Source organism: Megalobrama amblycephala, linkage group LG9 (assembly GCF_018812025.1).
Source record: "Megalobrama amblycephala isolate DHTTF-2021 linkage group LG9, ASM1881202v1, whole genome shotgun sequence".
NCBI classification, from domain to species: domain Eukaryota; kingdom Metazoa; phylum Chordata; class Actinopteri; order Cypriniformes; family Xenocyprididae; genus Megalobrama; species Megalobrama amblycephala.
This window is the reverse complement of record NC_063052.1, coordinates 17892103-17910321: the sequence shown is the minus strand read 5'-3', so window position 1 is coordinate 17910321 and position 18219 is coordinate 17892103. Positions and strand designations below refer to the sequence as shown.

Sequence of the window (18219 nt, the reverse complement as noted above, 5' to 3'; positions counted from 1 at the left end):
TAAACAAAAAAATATGTATGATCAAAATACAAAAAGAAAGATTTACCTGTCCAGCAGAAATAAAGCCATCAAGGAGTCACTTTTCAGCCCCTTGAGTTCCCTCAGTTCTCGCCATCGCTGGAAAGCCACGCCGATATTAACTCGCGTTTTATTTCTTTGTTTATCCAAAGACTTTTTGTTCATTGCCTTTTCTTGTACTGTTACTGTCTTCCTTTTTTTGCCTGGTTTGCCTTCACTAACTGCATAGGCCGATACTGTGAATTTAGCTTGCTGTTTCTCTGCCATTGTTTTGGTATTCCTAGGATCCATGCCTCTTGGATTCCCCAAATCAAACGTGCGCGCGCAAGTGGGCAGGTCATGTGTGGCAAAAGGGTGGTTGCCATGGTTGCGAGAGAGTGACAGCCGCCTAAGCCAATCCTATGTTTCGTCCCGGATGGAAATAATGAGCTGTGTTTAATACAGATTAAACGGTCTAGAGTCACTCGATTTTTATACTCTTTTTATCAGAGTTCTTACATTTTAATTATGCATGTATATATATAGAAAGTTTAAACAAATTTGGAACAAAATTTCTTACCTACCCTGCCTTTAAGCCGTAGTCATGTTGTAGTAATGTCTGTGGCCTTCACAACAATAGCAGACAAAACCAGGAATTAGTAAATGAATTTTATTCTCTCAAAACAAGAAACAATTAAAAATTCATATTGTGTGGCAATTTTCCCATCTCCACGAACTGTGACTCACTCCTCATTCGACAACCAGTGTCTGATGTGTTGAATAACACGTGTATAAATATTGTCCAGTCCACTCTGAGTTCAGAGACTTGTACAGCACCATCCAATGGGATCCTTTTTTATAACATTTTCTTTATAACAATAATAAAATAAAATATACTTGCAACCTTTTCAAGTCAACCTTGAATAAATATAAATTTTCTTCTTGACGTTTCCCCCCATGTTTTTTTTTAGTTTTCTTTTGTCTGTTTGATTCTCTTTTCCTTTTTTTTTCTTTTCAAAACTTCAAGATAAGATGAGTGCCAAGAGGTGGAATGTTGCGTTGAATGTCTGAACCGTCGGCCACAAAACCTCGACCCCGACCTGAATCCGTGGACGCCACTGGATCGGGGGGGACGACAGAGCCTCTGGTCCACATGCACTGTACATAAAACTGCGAAAAATTCCCAGATGTCTCTATCAAAACATGCTGTATTACTCAGACGGTGTGCTCAATCCATGTTGCAGACCCTTTTCAACATGCTTGCTTTGAATGAATGAGCCATTCTAGTGTAACGGAACACAGTGGAATCATGACAGACCCATACGATAATCTACAGCTCTGTCTCCACATGAACACAATTATGGCTGCATTTGAAGGGAGAAATGTACAATTTTCATGTTATGTTTTTATATCGAAATAAATATTGTACATTTATTGTTTTCCTCAACCGTCTCTTTTTTTTTTTCCCGTTAATAATATGAGATACAAAGTCTCACCAGGCCACACCTGTAACCGAGATCTGTAAAAATACAGAAGAATATTCTAAAGGATGACAATCACATCATTATCATTTTGCATTCAGTCCCTTTGAAAATCATGCACTAGAGAATTTCATATTAAAAATAATACAAACTGTTGAAAATGGCTGATCTGGTCATCCTTAAATAAGTTTCTTCCTCTCTTTCTTTTTTTTATTTCTTTTTTTGCAAGTCTCGAGGAAAATAACTGTAGATTTTTTTTTTAAAAACAACTTTGCATCCATGCAAAAAAAAAAAAAAAAGGAAAAAAAAAAAAAAAAGAAAAAAAATCATACAGTACATCAACGAAGAGAACATCATACCGGAGCACAAAAAGGTCCATTATTTATTTATTTTTTGTAATTTTTTTTTTTTTCAGAATTGTGTTGTTTCCTGAATCAAACAGGATCTCTGGCCATATCCATTTCCTCATCGTCGAACTTTGAAAATCGATCCACTGGAGATTGGGCTTGATGTAGGGTCATTCCCATGAGGACGTCATCTCTCCTAGGTTACCCTTTCTGTTCCATCTCAGCCAAGATCTTTTGACAGCTTGGCTCACGGTAATGGCTACAACGCATCAAGTTCTAGGTAAGAAACACTGACATCTCTTTGAAAACAACAGAGAGTAAACAGCCAGAGTAGAACAGTGTCTTCCTTTTCCTACGGTTAAGAGTCAGACTCTGCCGAATCCCTGGCTGCATCTCTTCAGCTGAATGGAGAGACTTCCTGTGGCGTTCTTTCCCTGCGTGTGACAGCAGCATACATTTTCTTTTCGTTTATTTTTTTGGCAGGACGCAGGCCTTTTCTTTGCCTCTTGTTGCACGGGCTCAGAGGACACAACATCAAGCATGCAGTGTAACCAGGACGTGACCCGTCGAGACCCTCTCCTCTCTGTCAGTAGCTGGAGCTACTCACGCCGCTCTCTACCGCTCACCTCCTCGTGCCGCTACGACCGAACGTTGGAACTGTCCAGGCCTGAATCTGGAGGTTTACTACTTAAAGGTGCCAAGGTTGGGTCCACCAATGAGGTGGGAGGGAAAAGCTTGTACCAGCCAATCACCATGTTGGTCAGCTCTAAATCGTCTAACAGGATCTGGGCGGCCCCCATGAAGGACTTGTGGTCCATGCGTCCATAGTCCCCCCAAACAATAATCTGTAAAGAAAGACATGATTAGTCAAAGAGTTTCAGGAGATGTGGTGCATTATCAAGAACATAAAGGGTTAGTTCACCCAAAAATGAAAATTCTGTCATTAATTACTCACCCTCATGTCGTTCCAGGCCTGTAAGACCTTCGTTCTCCAGAACACAAATCAAGATATTTTTGATAAATCCAATGACTCAGTGAGGCCTCCGTTGACAGCAAGATAATTTACACTTTCAATGCCCAGAAAGCTACTAAAGTTATATTTAAAACACTTCATGTGACTACAGTGGTTCAACCTTAATGTTATGAAGTGATGAGAATACTTTTTTTTGCACCAAAAAAACAAAACAAAATAACGACTTTATTCAACAATATCTAGTGATGGGCGATTTCAAAACACTGCTTCATGAAGCTTCAAAGCATTACGAATCTTTTGTTTGCACTTGGAGCGTGTATCAAACTGCCAAAGTCACGTGATCTCAGTAAACGAGGCTTCGTTACATCATAAGTGTTTCGAAAGGTTTCGAAATTTCAATGGTTCACGTGACTTTGGCAGTTTGATACACGTTGCGAACCACTGATTCGAATTAAAAGATTTGTAAAGCTTTGAAGCTTCATGAAGCAGTGTTTTGAAATTGCACATCAAAAGATATTGTTGAATAAATAAAGTCGTTATTTTGTTTTTTTTGGTGCACAAAAAGTATTCACGTCGATTCATAACATTAATGTTGAACCACTGTAGTCACATGAACTGTTTTAAATATGTGTTTAGTAGCTTTCTGGGCACTGAAAGTGTTAATTATCTTGCTGTCAATACAGGCCTCATTGAGCCATCGGATTTCATCAAAAATATCTTAATTTGTGTTCCGAAGATTAACAAAGGTCTTACGGGTGTGGAATGACATGAGGGTGAGTAATTAATGACAGAATTTTCATTTTTGGGTGAACTAATGCTTTAAACTATAAAACATTTTTTTGTAATTTGAAATAAAGCTGAAATAAAATAAACTATAAATATTAGATTTAGATTTAAATACTAGTTAAAGTTAAAATTAGAAACTTGGCAAATAACTGAAATGAAATAATTTGAAGTACTAAAATTACTAAAACTGAAATGAAAATAAATGAAAGCTGAAAAATGACAAAAGCATGTAACAAATTTACTAAAAATTCAACTAAAATTAAAATGAAAACTGGAAATGTTAAAATGACTAAAAACTAATTCAAAATATTAATAAATACTATAATAATACATTAATGTGGTGAAAACATGTCCAGGCCACATTTCAATCCCAAATCAAAAGAAAAAACTAAGAAAGAAATTACATTTGGCATAACGAAAATCGTGTTTAGGACGATTTTTGTGACAATTAAGTCTTTCATGAGACTTTCAAGTATGCACTCTCTACCATACTTTTTTTTAACTTACATACTGTTCATACTTAGTAAAATGAGCAAATAAGATGCTGGTGTTACCTGTAAAACCTTCCCCTCAGGGTTCTCCTCAAACTGAAGCTGCTGTTGATAAAGAGGATCCAGCGTTTTTCTCGCTGTCCGTGTTTTCTTTTTGTTGATGCATTTCCCATTGTCCAGCAGATATACTTTTACATAAGGTGCTGCAAAATGGAAGATTCCAGGGATTTACATATAAACCTCACAAAATAGTCCATGGACATGTTATAGATATATCTAAAGAAACAGCTGTATTGTGTTATGATTGAATTAAGTAATGAGATGTACCTGGAGTCTGTTTGTTCCCTGGTTTGCCTACCAGGCCTCGAGCCCGAATAACTTCAACATCCAGCCTTTCTTTCCTGTGTACCATACCAATCTGGATGTCACCTGTGGAGAAAGGCCACATCCAAACTCTTAGAGCAGGAAAAAAGTTCATCATTTTTGGGACAGATTTATGTGTTAAAGGATTAATTCACCCCAAAATTCTGCCATTATTCAGGTTTTATTTTAGTTTTATTGAAACCTGAGAGGTGTTTCTATTGAAAGTCCAGGTTTCTTTACATCTTTACAATGACTGACACACATACATAGAGCAAATCACATTTGATAAACTAAACAAGCAAAGCATTGGTCCACGCTATTTCACCAAGGTCCACTATTTAACAATTATATTAAACTGTTATCTTCATTATCTACACACTTTAATGGTATAAATCTGAATATTTAAAGTTGATTTAAGTCATATGCAACTTCTCCTTGTGTTTAGTAGTCAGCCTCAGATGTTCGATCGCCTCCTAACACATACGGGGGTTGGGACAGTTCAGTAAGCTTCATAGTGGGGGTGATGATGAATGTTTTAAACAGAGCAAGCGAAAGCAAAGTGCCCATTTCAGGATAACTGTCTCGATGTGTCCATATGTATTTTATTAAGTTATAAATATTGTAATGTATTTAAATATAATATAATATGAATATAAAAATATATAATATGTATATGGAAATGTTTAATCTTTTGAAGTGATCAATTCAAGTGTTCAACTGGTTTTAGATTTTTTAATCAGTGTTATGATTATCAACAATCTTAACACTTAAATATTATCAAAACATGAACTGTAGATGAACATAACCCCTCTGGTTATACTCGCCCCGCTCTGAGCTGGATTCGAACCAGCGTTTCTGGCATGGAAAGTAAGTGCGCTGGACCATAACTTCTAGCGTAGGTTGCTATTGCACCTCTTGAGGCCAGATGAGTGTCGTTTTACTCGCACAGCTTTTACTAGGTAGCCTTTACCTGGTAAAGTTACACAAACAATTGTTTACATAGGCTTTTGATGACTAAATTTGGGGTCCCACTTTATATTAAGTAGCCTTAACTACTATGTACTTACATTTAAATTAATAATTTGATACAATGCACTTATTGTGTACATACATGTTTTTACATTGTACTTATATTTTAAAAATACCTGCATGTAATTACATCTGTAATTAGTTTCTGTAATTACATTTATAATTACACTGTTGACCCATCCCTTACACCTTACCACTACCCTTAAACCTATCCATACCACCAAAGCTTTCCCTAACCTTATCCGTATCCCACCTCAATAGCAGCAAAAGTGTTTTGCAATTCAATATGAATCCAATAAGTACATTGTACTTATATTTGGATGTAAGTACATAGTAGTTAAGGCCACTTAATATAAAGTGGGACCAAATTTGGTTATGTGAATGTGATTTTTAAGAATCATATTTATGGTACTTTTCTTGTAATCTCCACTGCCGCTGTTTAACTGCTTCTCGTGAAAATGAGCTGTGATGCGTCCACCCAATAACTTGTGAAAATCTATGGTTGTAGAGCCACTTAGTGGGCAAGAGCAGAAATGCATTTCCCACCACAACCTTCGGCATCAAAAAATATTGTATTCTGGTTGAGTAACATCTGTATGTGTTCATATAAAGCGACTGTGCCTCTTCACAAGACTTGGATTAAACTGCTGGATATGTATTATTTTTAAAATGACTTTAAGACCTTCTGGATCTTCTAAGTTTTGGTTACCTGAACTTTCAATGGAGAGACAGAAACCTCTCATGTATCATTAAAAATCTCTTCATTTGTGTTTTGAAGATTAACCAAAGTCTTTGGAATTTGGAATGCCAGTAGAGTGATTAAATGATGACTTAATTTTTTTTGAGTGAACCATCTCTTTAAGCCAACGTATAAATCTTGTTTTTTAGGCATACGCTAGGCATACAGTGTGCATAAATTAAATTTCATCATTATTATAGTACGCATAATGTATGCGCATAGACCAATTGTTAAAACTGCGCGGTTTTCACGGTTCCGAAAACCTGAGTTCCGGCCCAAGACCCGTGCGGGTTTAGTTCCAAAACTTCAGTGAGTGCCTCAGACATGAGTCAGGTCCGGTATGAAGGCTGATTTATACTTCTGCGTCGGACCTACAATAGAGTCGGACCGGCAAATAGGCAACGACTTTTGTTGCAGTTTGACGGCACGTGTCCCCTGAAACAGAGCATTTCTCATTTCTATGGAAGTTGAAAACATTCGATTTCACCACTTGCTCTGGGCCGAGGGAGGGGTTCTAACAGACCAATCACAGCGCTTGCGGTCCACGTAGTAGAATTGACGAAGAGGTGCACATCAGGCTATGTGTGCTACACATAGCCTACACCGTAGCTACGGCGAACACTCAACACAGAAGTAGTATTCAGCCTTTAGCGGCCTCGGATCATTGATGTGCTTTTTCTGAATGGACCCAAGAAGACCCAAATGAATAAACTTTAATCATCTTATGGTCAGGTAAATAACATTACGGCAAAAGTTATAGGACGTAATGAGGTTACAGTGATGAGTGACTGACATTTCAGCACTTTAGTGCGTACTTGCGCATACGTGAAAAATGCATTTTTTAAAAATGCACGTAGAAAAGGAACAAATGTAATTTGTAACCTTGCACACAAAAATCTATCTTATAGCTATGAGATTCATCAGGAAAAGCCACTTGCTTTTTGCACATCCGGTCGGGTAAGAAGCGATTCGGGTCAGGATTTTAGGACCCAAGAAGACCTCTACTATGAAAGCTATGGTTTCGGCTGTATGCATACGCTAAATGTTCATCAAAACTGAAGTTTACTTTGAGCAGTATTTTGATGGTTTCTTATGTAACACCAGCGGGAGTTGTTCGTATTAACAATCAAGAAAATAGAGACCCATGATACTAACCCATTGGAGGCGTGGCCAATGTCTGTCTCCCTGCCAGCTGGGCTGGACCAAGACCATCCAAAAACTCAGTGAACTGGCTGTCCGATGAGATCTTCACTCCAGGGAAGATTAGACTTTGAATAGATAATGGACAGAAAATCAGTAAACCAGGTGCTAATGGCAAGACATTTTATTAAAGATATCATCACTGACGCAAAACCAGCCAATCAGCAATGGTGGTGATGACATCATGTGATTTACGTAGAGGTGGACCATCATATTCAAATAGATTTTTACAGTACTTACTTTCCTGGTTTTGCCTTTTCACCATCATCTGTGGTCTCTCGGCTGGGCTGCCGTGTCATCCTACTCTTCATCTCAATGGCTAAACCCGTCTCCACACTCCGCTGGATTGCCAGCCGCACCGGCTTCTTCTTCTTACCCTCCTCTGAAAGTTACAACAAGGGGAAGGGAAAATGACAAAATTAGAAAAGACAAATGCCTGACCGCCCCTTCCACCCCACAGTGTTTTAAGTCCTTCTCGATAGTTTCATGGTCTCGGTCTAGTCATGAACTTAGGAGCATTTGGACTTGGTCTTGACTTGGATTCGGATCGAGTCCGGTCTTAAGAACTTCAGCTCATGTATATGATCTGCTCTGAGCCTATCTCTGGACTGGAGCACACTGTTTGTGACGTGACAGTGATGTGAAACCAGACTTCATTCAGCCCAAAGAATATTTACATTGTCTGAATTGTTCAGAGCCTCTTCAGGTCTCAGTCTTGACTCAGACTTGAATGAGCTGGTCTGGACTAGGACACCGCCACCCCACATGCATCTGCCATTGGTTGGGAAAGCTCATAGTCCCATCCCAAACTGATGCCAGAAGAGTTGAGCCAGAGGTCAACATGTTGGACCATTCAATCCTCAAGAACCTCAGAGCAAAAGTTTTCATGCTCTTCAGTCAACATAAATGGTTTACTTATAGTTGTCTGCTCAACAAACTGGGTTGGAGAAAGTGTTTTAACACCGGAATACATTACATATTTTACCCTTTAAGAAAAAAAAACATGACTCACAATTACTGAATGAAATGCTTAAAAAATACATGTTATGACCATCAGGGGGCATCAGTCTTCCACTGAGGAGCAGGACATCCTGCATTTCCCCCAGTCAGCTTTTAGACATCCATTCATCTATCCGTCCATCCATTGACACAAACATACACACTCATATACTGCTTCCTGATGGTCACAAACCATTAATGACCAAATTGTGCACTGCCAAATAAAGCTTTCACAAACACAGGACATTTAAGCATCCATCACACCTGGTATGTAACTTCATTCTTACCTCTGTCTGCCTCGTCAAAGGAGTTCATGCAGGGGAAATAAACAGCCAGTGCCTCGAAGGAGGCAGAAAGGCTAAGCCGGCTCTGCGAGCGCTGCATTCGCATGCCAGGAAGAGCGGCGCTGACATCCTGCCCTTGTCTGCCCATTTTAGCACCCCGGAACCCTCAAACACCTCTAACGACACCGAAGAAGGGTGGCAGATGTGTATAGCTGATGCTGTGAGACGGTTTTGGAGAAACAAGTTTGGTAGGATTGTGTTCGGTAGCAGCTGCGTGTCTTATTAGTTCTCAGGTTGATATGCGGTGAGGATGACTGTCTGACTGTCTCCTCTGCAGCGCGCTACTTCTCATCTAAAGGGGTGGGAGGGGGAGATGGTAGCATGTGCACGTGGCTCACAGAGGATGTGGCCAATCAGAGGCACAAAAACGAAGAGACCCCTGAAATGCTTCTCCAGGAGACAGAGCTCTGCCCAGAGACATGACTGCACACAAACACATGCACATGACTTGCCTTCTGACTGCGGCTTCATCAGTCACCTCACACACACACACAATAATATGTGGATTAATGTATAATCGTGGACACACAATTATATGTGCACAACGGTGTTGAGGAGAGGTTAAAAGTAGCAAAGCTACGAACTTGATTACATTTTTTCAGTAGCTTAACAATAATTCAGCTGTTCTCATGCAGCTTTTTCAGTAACAAAGCTACATTTTTCCAATGACATGCGACATCACTGCTTTTTATGTCACACTGTATTGTGCACGCAGCTGTACAGCAGAGCAAAAACAACAGATGGACGCAGACATGAAGTCAATCTACCTTAAACTGTCCTTGCAACTGAAAAGATGACAGAAAAAACACTTTCTTAAACTAGCAAGATCTAATCTGATTGTCTAATTTAAGGACACACATTTGTTATTTTATTAATCTGCCCAGTAAGATATTCTGTTTTTAAAAGAAATTAATACTTTTATTCAGCAAGACTGTTACAGATTGTTACAGAAAAAAACTGTTTCAAATAATGTATAACTTTCTATTTATCAAATAATAATAAAAATTCCATCACGTTTTCCACAAAAAGATTAAAGCAACTTTTTTTTTTACATTGATAATAAGAAATGTTTTTTGAGCAGCAAAACAGCATATTAGAATGATTTCTGAAGGATCATGTGACACTGAAGATTGAATAAATGATGCTGAAAATTCAACTTTTTCATCACAGGAATAAATTACATTTTAAAATGTATCAACATAGAAAACAGTTATTTTAAATGGCATATTATAATATTTTACAGTATTACTGGTTTTACTGTATTTTTGATAAAATAAATGCAGCCCTGGTAAGAGATTTCTTTCAAGAACATTAAAACATCATACTGACCTCAAACTTTGAATGGTAGTTCATCTCACATAACTCTCATCCTAAACAGCACAATCTACGATTAATTGATTGATTTACAGTCAAGTATTTACGATTTGCCAGTCAAGCTGCTCTTCACATAAAACTGTGTGGTTCTTGACCAAAAAGGTCCAGACCTTCTACCATCAGCGATCTTTGTTAAATTGTTAAAGGTGCCGCAGAACATGTTTTCAAAAGATGTAATATAAGTCTTAAGTGTCCCCTGAATGTGTCTGTGAAGTTTCAGCTCAAAATACCCCATGGTTTTTTAAAATATTTTTTTTTAACTGCCAATCATTATAAATGCGCCGATTCAGGGTACGCGGCCCCTTTAAATCTCGTGCTCCACGCCCCAAGAGCTCGCGCTTGCCTTAAACAGCATAAACAAAGTTCACACAGCTAATATAACCCTCAAAATGGATCTTTACAAAGTGTTCGTCATGAAACATGTCTAATCACGTAAGTATGGTATTTATTTGGATGTATACATTGATTCTGAATGAGTTTGATGGTGCTCTGTGGCTAAAGCTAACATTACACACTGTTGGAGAGATTTATAAAGAATGAAGTTGTGTTTATGCATTATACAGACTGCAAGTGTTTAAAAAATGAAAATAATGACAGTCTTGTCTCCGTGAATACAGTAAGAAACGATGGTAACTTTAACCACATTTAACAGTACATTAGCAACATGCTAATGAAACATTTAGAAAGACAATTTACAAACACCACTAAAAATATCATGTTATCATGGATCATGTCAGTTATTATTGCTCCATCTGCCATTTTTCGCTATTGTCCTTGCTTGCTTACCTAGTCTGATGATTCAGCTGTGCAGATCCAGACGTTAATACTGGCTGCCCTTGTGTAATGCCTCGATCATGGGCTGGCATATGCAAATATTGGGGGCGTACACCCCAACTGTTACGTAACAGTCGGTGTTAAGTTGAGATTCGCCTGTTCCTCGGAGGTCGTTTAAACAAATTAGATTTATATAAGAAGGAGGAAACAATGGAGTTTGAGACTCACTGTATGTCATTTCCATGTACTGAACTCTTGTTATTCAACTATGCTGAGGTAAATTAAAATTTTTGAATCTAGGGCAACTTTAATTATGTTTTCTATAGTTCTTCAAACCACCACACTTGGGTAAACCTCGTCTTTCTAATTAGAGGTTTGCGATTTTGCAAAAATATATCAAAATATCACAAATCCACTTATCCAATATCATAATCCACAAACTTATCAAGTTTCTTTTTTGTACACACATATATATATATATATATATATATATATATATATATATATATATATATATATATATTTTTTTTTTTTTTTCCCCAGCAATCAAATGTAAAAATAAAACACTATATAGACTTCACTGTATGAATATAAATCGGACGGTTCATCACGATTCAATACAATATCGATTCACATAGCCAGTGAAACAATATTTTCCGATACCTCAAAAAGTTCTGCGATACGATTATGATATGATTCGATTCAGGGGTATATCGATCTGTATTTCGATATTATGTGCCTATTTTACACAACCAGTTAAATTTTTATTAAGATATATACAGTATATACTATAAAATTAAAAGACGTTTCTTTTAAATGTATAGCACAGCTTTTTAATGAAGCAACAACATATTATAGGTAGGAACAAGATACGCTATTAATATTCTTTCATTGTGCAAAAGTATTATAAAGGCCCAAATACATAGAGGCGCAAAGCACTTATGCGCATCCCGTGTGCAGAATAATGCGCTTGAAGCAACACAAAGTCACAGCGCGCAACACTCCTATGCAGCAGTTTATTGAGCATTTTCTTTTAACAGTTTTAAATTTCAGTTACTGTGTGTGTGACGATTACGATTCATAGTGCTCTATTCTCCAGTGTTGTGATCTAACAGACATTGTTTGAGATGTGTGCGCAAGGCTTTAAACACGAGCAAATTATAAACTTCCGTGAAGATTCAGCAATGGCTCGTTCCATCTACTGTCCCGAGCGTCTTTCACAAGTTCTGAAAGGCAATTTAAACGAGAACGCACACGTTGGCGATAATGCATAGACTGACATTGTGTGAAAATGTGGAGAGTGCCTCTTAATTTTTACGCATTACATCGATACATCGTATTGTTAGACATTAGGTCGATGTATCGATCTATATCGATGTATTGTTACACCCCTATATAATATGCATTGATGCTTCTGAAGTTATTTAGTCAAGAGCCGTGTGTGATTTTATTTTTGTCTGCTGTCACCTAATGCACAGATTCAATATACTGACACACATCCGATTTTTTCCCAGCTGTTTATTTTCAATTTAGACGTATCTGACTGTGAAAGAGAACTCAGTTCAGTACTCGTGCTGTGACAGCTGACTTTCTGTGTGTTTGCTTCAAGTGTGTGCCAGCAGAAAAGCACATGTCAGAACAGTGTGTGAGTAAAATCATTTGAAAGATTAAACAAGCTGCAGTGTCACGTGCACTAGGTTGCTAAATGTGTAATGTGAATGAATGTTGTACAGTATGTCGGGACAGGGATAGAATGTTTGTTCACTATAGCACAATACTACAATCTCTCTTCAAAGGTAGATCGTGGAGACATTTTAATCGTTCACAATCTAATATTGTTATATCACACACCCATATTTCCAAGCCTTCTGTTACAAGCATTGCAAACACTGCAATGTTCTGCTCAGTAAGCCTTTTCATTAAAGTGAAAACTAGCAGCTTGGTTTTGTTACTGTACAGGCATGAGACAACAATCTAATACCTGACAATTCCATTCTTTATGGGTTTTTAGGCAAACAGACACTGCATGCACCTTAATGAAGACCAGCTTAAATGAGAGATCAAATCTACTCTTCTGTGATCTATTAATATCTTATTGTGAGTATGTTGAAATCATCACCCCTGCTGCATACCAGCTTAAAATAGTAACGTCTCAAACCTTCCTATTAAAGTCTGAAGAATACAGTTGTGACTCATATCACTGCTCAAACCTCAACATGTCTGACAGTAGCACAAACAGTTTAGTGCGCATAAAGTCTAACAGAGCACACGACAATTCCCAGCACGTTTCTCGTGTCATTCTTTTTAAGTACACAATCCAACGAACTTAAAATATCATGTAAGCACTAAAAATAACTGGGTGGTTGAGATCTGTAATGCAAACAACTGCCTAATAAATGTGCAGTTTATATTAAACACTGATATTGCAATAGTGCAGTCAGAAGACTCACTGTGTGGTCTCAGCGTGTTGTAACAAACAAAAATGATGCTGGTTTAATTCACTGTCTCAGACCATCTGTATGCATTGATGTAACACACCTGTAGGGCCTTATGTCTTTAAATGTAAGATGTAACAGGTACATATGTAGGTCTAAAACATCATGTTCCTGGCGTTCTTGTAATACAGGAATGGAATATTCCACAATCTCTTTCATTTAGAATGAGTAACACACTCAGGAGAGCTTTAATGATCCATTAAGTACAGTCTCTAGAATAACAAACAGGTGTTGAAATGGCTCTTTACCATCGTATCATGTGCTGAGATATTGACTTGTGTTGACCCTATGACCCCTAACATTTTCTCCACAGAAACAGACAGATGTAGTGTGCGGTCAGCATGTTATTAACACCTGGACCACACGGACCGTAAATGTAAGTCCATTATTCCACAAGTGGTTTACACAATCTTGTAAAACAGCCTGTGACAGATTGTTTAGAAAGGCTCTGCTACTGAGCAAAAAGCTTTGGGAAAGTTTTCATGGTCCTGTTTTTCATTTATCAGCTCTAAACCCTAGTGAGCTTCTTACCTAGATAACATTTTAAGGCTATTTTAGGTTATAGGCTGTATTATAACCTATTATACCATAGGCATGCTCAGCTTTACAGGCAGTTTTAAAAGGTAGGTAGGCAAAATTATGCTGCCTTTTAAGAGTCGAGAGATGTTAATAAGTATACTTAATTTAATACCATAATATTTGATAAAAATGCTAAAAGGTGCCATCGAATTGAGAATTGAATTTACCTCGGCATAGTTGAATAACAAGAGTTCAGTACATGGAAATGACATACAGTGAGTCTCAAACTCCACTGTTTCCTCCTTCTTGTGTAAATCTCATTTGTTTAAAAGACCTCCGAAGAACAGGCAAATCTCAACATAAGACCGACTGTTACGTAACAGTCGGGGTGTACGCCCCCAATATTTGCATATGCCAGCCCATGATCGAGGCATTAGACAAGGGCAGCCAGTATTAACGTCTGGATCTGTGCACAGCTGAATCATCAGACTAGGTAAGCAAGCAAGGACAACAGTGAAAAATGGCAGATGGAGCAATAATAACTGACATGATCCATGATAACATGATATTTTTAGTGATATTTGTAAATTGTCTTTCTAAATGTTTCGTTAGCATGTTGCTAATGTACTGTTAAATGTGGTTAAAGTTACCATCGTTTCTTACTGTATTCACGGAGACAAGAGCTGTCGCTATTTTAATTTTTAAACACATGCAGTCTGTATAATGCATAAACACAACTTCATTCTTTATAAATCTCTCCAACAGTGTAGCATTAGCCGTTAGCCACGGAGCACTACCAAACTCATTCAGAATCAAATGTAAACATCCAAATAAATACCATACTTACACGATTAGACATGTTTCATGACGAACACTTTGTAAAGATCCATTTTGAGGGTTATATTAGCTGTGTGAACTTTGTTTATGCAGTGATAGAGTCGAGAGCTCGGGACGGGGCGGAGAGCGCGAGCAATTAAAGGGGCCGCAGCCTGAATCGGCGCATTTCTAATTATGCCTCAAAATAGGCAGTTAAAAAAATTAATTAAAAAAAATCTATGGTGTATTTTGAGCTGAAACTTCACAGACACATTCAGGGGACACCTTAGACTTATATTACATCTTGTAAAAAAACGTTCGATGGCACCTTAAAGGCAAACTCTATGGATGTGCCCTATTTTTGTGGTGTATTTCCGAAACAGATGAACGTGAATACATTACGCTGGTTTTATACATATCATCGCAGTTCTGATTTGAAATGTCTAGTGACTGGTGCTAAGCTTAAAGGGATAGTTCACCCAAAAATAAAATTTACCCCATGATTTACTCACCCTCAAGCCATCCTAAGTGTATATGACATTCTTCTTTCAGATAAATATAATCAGAGTTATATTAAATAATGTCCAGGGTAATCCATGCTTTATACTGAGAGTGGATGGTGCCCCAAATTGTAAAGACAGAAAAAATGCACTCATCCATTATAAAAGAAGTCCACACGGGGCCGGGGGGTTAATAAAGGCCTTTTGAAGTGAAGCGATGCGCTTGTATAAGACAAATATCCACATTTAAAACTATATAAACTGTAATCTCTAACTTCCGCTAACTGTCATACGAAAGAAGGCCTTTATTAACCCCCCAGAGCCATGTGGACTTCTTTTATTATGGATGAGTGCAGTGTTATGTACGTATTGGTATGTATTTTGCATTTTGCAAAAATGTTCCCATAAGTACGTTTTTCCATGAAATCAGGTTGCAGCCGCCACCAAAATTTATCAGACTTTCCAAAAACTACATATGAGAGAGGACTGTGGTTGTTTACCTCCACTCGTTTGTCAAGAAAAAATAACACAAATGTGACATTAAAAACAGCAACAAATTTGCTACAACACCAATCATTGGAAAAGTGGTTTGTAACTTTGTTTCCAGTGGTGGTTTAATGTAATGTAGCTTTAAAAGTAAATAGCTCGTAGGAACAGCATGTTATCTTTCTGAGGAAAAACAGCATGACCCATTAACAACAGGTGCTCATTACCTGACTGAACTAATGACCTTGAAACCCCTGAAAACAAACACACTGTAATATCACAACCAATGATAAACTGGACAGAATGACAAAAGCCAAGGCCTGGTCAGAAAAAAATATTATTAATGCTGTTTGCTAAAACGTTTTTCAATGAATGTTAATATTAAGCACTTTACATGAAATCCAGAATGTACTACAAAACAACTTTTCTACTCTTTGTGGTTTAGTGTTCTTTTTATGGTTAATATACATGCATCATGGTGCCACTCAAGAGACATGCTCGTGAACAGCAGGATTTTACATCATGCCATACTGACGTACGCAGCCAGTGTATCCTCCTCCAGACTGTGTGTGAAAATCAGAGGAATGAGGAGGTTTATTTTTAGCTGTATATGACTGATCCTGCAGGAAATAGAAAGGAGACGATCTTTAAATATGTGAGGAACAAGCATTGGGTGTGAGAATGAGCCTGTTAAGTATGGAAACATGTCGATCTGTACAGCGGGAGAGTGAATCATTACTGCATCTACTGCACCACAAAAAAATATCCTCAACCTATTTTAGGGGATCTTGGTGGATGTACAAAAATTATATAGTAGACCATGTATAGCCGTCTTAAACACTATACTTTTAGAGCTGGATTTATGTTTTCCTGAACACAAAATAAGATATTTTAAAGAATTTTGGTAACAGTTTTGGTGACTATTGACTTCCATTGTATGTAGTTGAATATGGAAGGCGGTTTGGCGGTATTTAACTTGTTAAATATGGACATTTTCCTTACACAAAAGCTTTACTTCAGAAGGCCTTTATTAAAGTCCCCCTGAAATCAAAACTTAAGTTTTTTACCTTTTAGTATTAATATGTTAGCCTTAGTGTTATGAATAAGCTGGTGTGTTCCAAAACAATGACAAAATTCGCATTTAGGATATATAAGCATTCAAAACTTACAGTCTCTCACTTCAGCTTATCACATCTTCTGTCCAATCAAATGCTCTCTAGAATCTGAAATCCCGCCCCCTCCTACACTACCAACAGACACTGAAGCTGTGGCTGAAATCGGTCATTTGTTCACACATTTACTAGTTTCTACATGGTGAATGGCACATAGTGCACTATATAGAGAATAGGGAACGATTTAGACAGTGTAAATATGCTTTCCATTGACGGGAATGAAGTCCGTTTTCACATTAGTGTCACATGAATTGAGCACAGATTGCTCCGGTCCAGAGACACGAGCGCACAGAGCAGATCATATCCGCGCGTCGGCTCAGACCACGAAAGGTATCGGACCCATTTAAATTCTGCACAAAATGCTATATTTTACAATGATATAAAGGAGATTAGGAGGAGAAACGGTCAGATTTTGATGGATGGATTCAGTTTCTTGAGCTTCATACTCATTGATCCCGTTCACTGCCATTATAAAGCTTAGATGCGTCAGAATATTTATTAATATAACTCAGATTGTGTTCATAGTCATATACACCTAGGGTGGCTTTAGGGTGAGTAAAGCTTGGGGTAATTTTCATTTTAAAGTGAACTAATCCTTTAAGATTTTAAGTACACTACAAGAGCACTTGGTCCCACTGTACGTACTTTACACAAAGCCAGAGAAATGCTTGTGTTCTTGCCAACACAGATGAGATAACTCAAGTGAAATAATGCCCTTTTGCATCAGTTATGTCAGCTCACCAGTCAAATCAAAGCAAGTGCTGAAGGATGGGCCTCCAGCAGTAAAGCTCTTTTAAACCCAACAGTCTTTCCTCAACAGACAGCAACAGGGCATCTCTGAGGGCAATTTACACTCGCATGTGGAAAATGCTGTAAAACTGCTTTATCTAAAGAGAAGCTTTGACCAGTGTGATCATAGACTAACGATTTCACAGTATAACCACGTGGAGCATCCGATTCAATCCATCCCATCCCAGCAGGTCTTTATGAGACAGAGCGGGGTGTGAGGCACGATTAAACCAGTAGGACATCGGAATTGTACCTGTGAGCTGTAGAGAGGGACATGCACTTCCTCAAGGCTAGCTCATATTACTGCTATACTGCTGTGTGTTCAGATGGGCCAATCGTTAGGTCATGACTTCCACCATGGAAAAAGTGTTTTCTCAGAAAGAGAGAGAAGAGGAGGTAATTTTAGGATGTTAAAGGAATTTTTTTTTTTTTTTTTTGAAACTTTATTAGTATTTAGCAGTATTTTAATTTGCAAGTTAATGATGTTTTATTAACAAAATTATAGCAAGTTCAGATAATTAACCTGATTAGCACAGGTGGAGAGC

General features: G+C 37.8%; 1 protein-coding gene across 15 annotated transcripts in view; it reads right to left on the bottom strand.

The window, feature by feature from the left end:
• Positions 1-653: 653 nt before the first annotated feature.
• The window catches only part of rims2b (regulating synaptic membrane exocytosis 2b), a 173621-nt gene continuing 156055 nt past the window's right edge, over positions 654-18219 (bottom strand). For 14 of the 15 annotated variants that reach the window (XM_048201934.1, XM_048201935.1, XM_048201936.1 and 11 more), the window contains 5 exons: positions 7647-7788; positions 7362-7474; positions 4403-4504; positions 4139-4278; positions 654-2670 (listed from right to left, as the gene is read on the bottom strand). In XM_048201934.1, coding sequence (XP_048057891.1) covers positions 2464-2670; positions 4139-4278; positions 4403-4504; positions 7362-7474; positions 7647-7788 — 704 coding nt within the window. In that variant the 3' untranslated portion in view covers positions 654-2463. Of the gene's footprint in view, positions 2671-4138; positions 4279-4402; positions 4505-7361; positions 7475-7646; positions 7789-8692; positions 9291-18219 lie in introns of those variants that run through there. The other variant, XM_048201946.1, reaches the window with a different exon arrangement.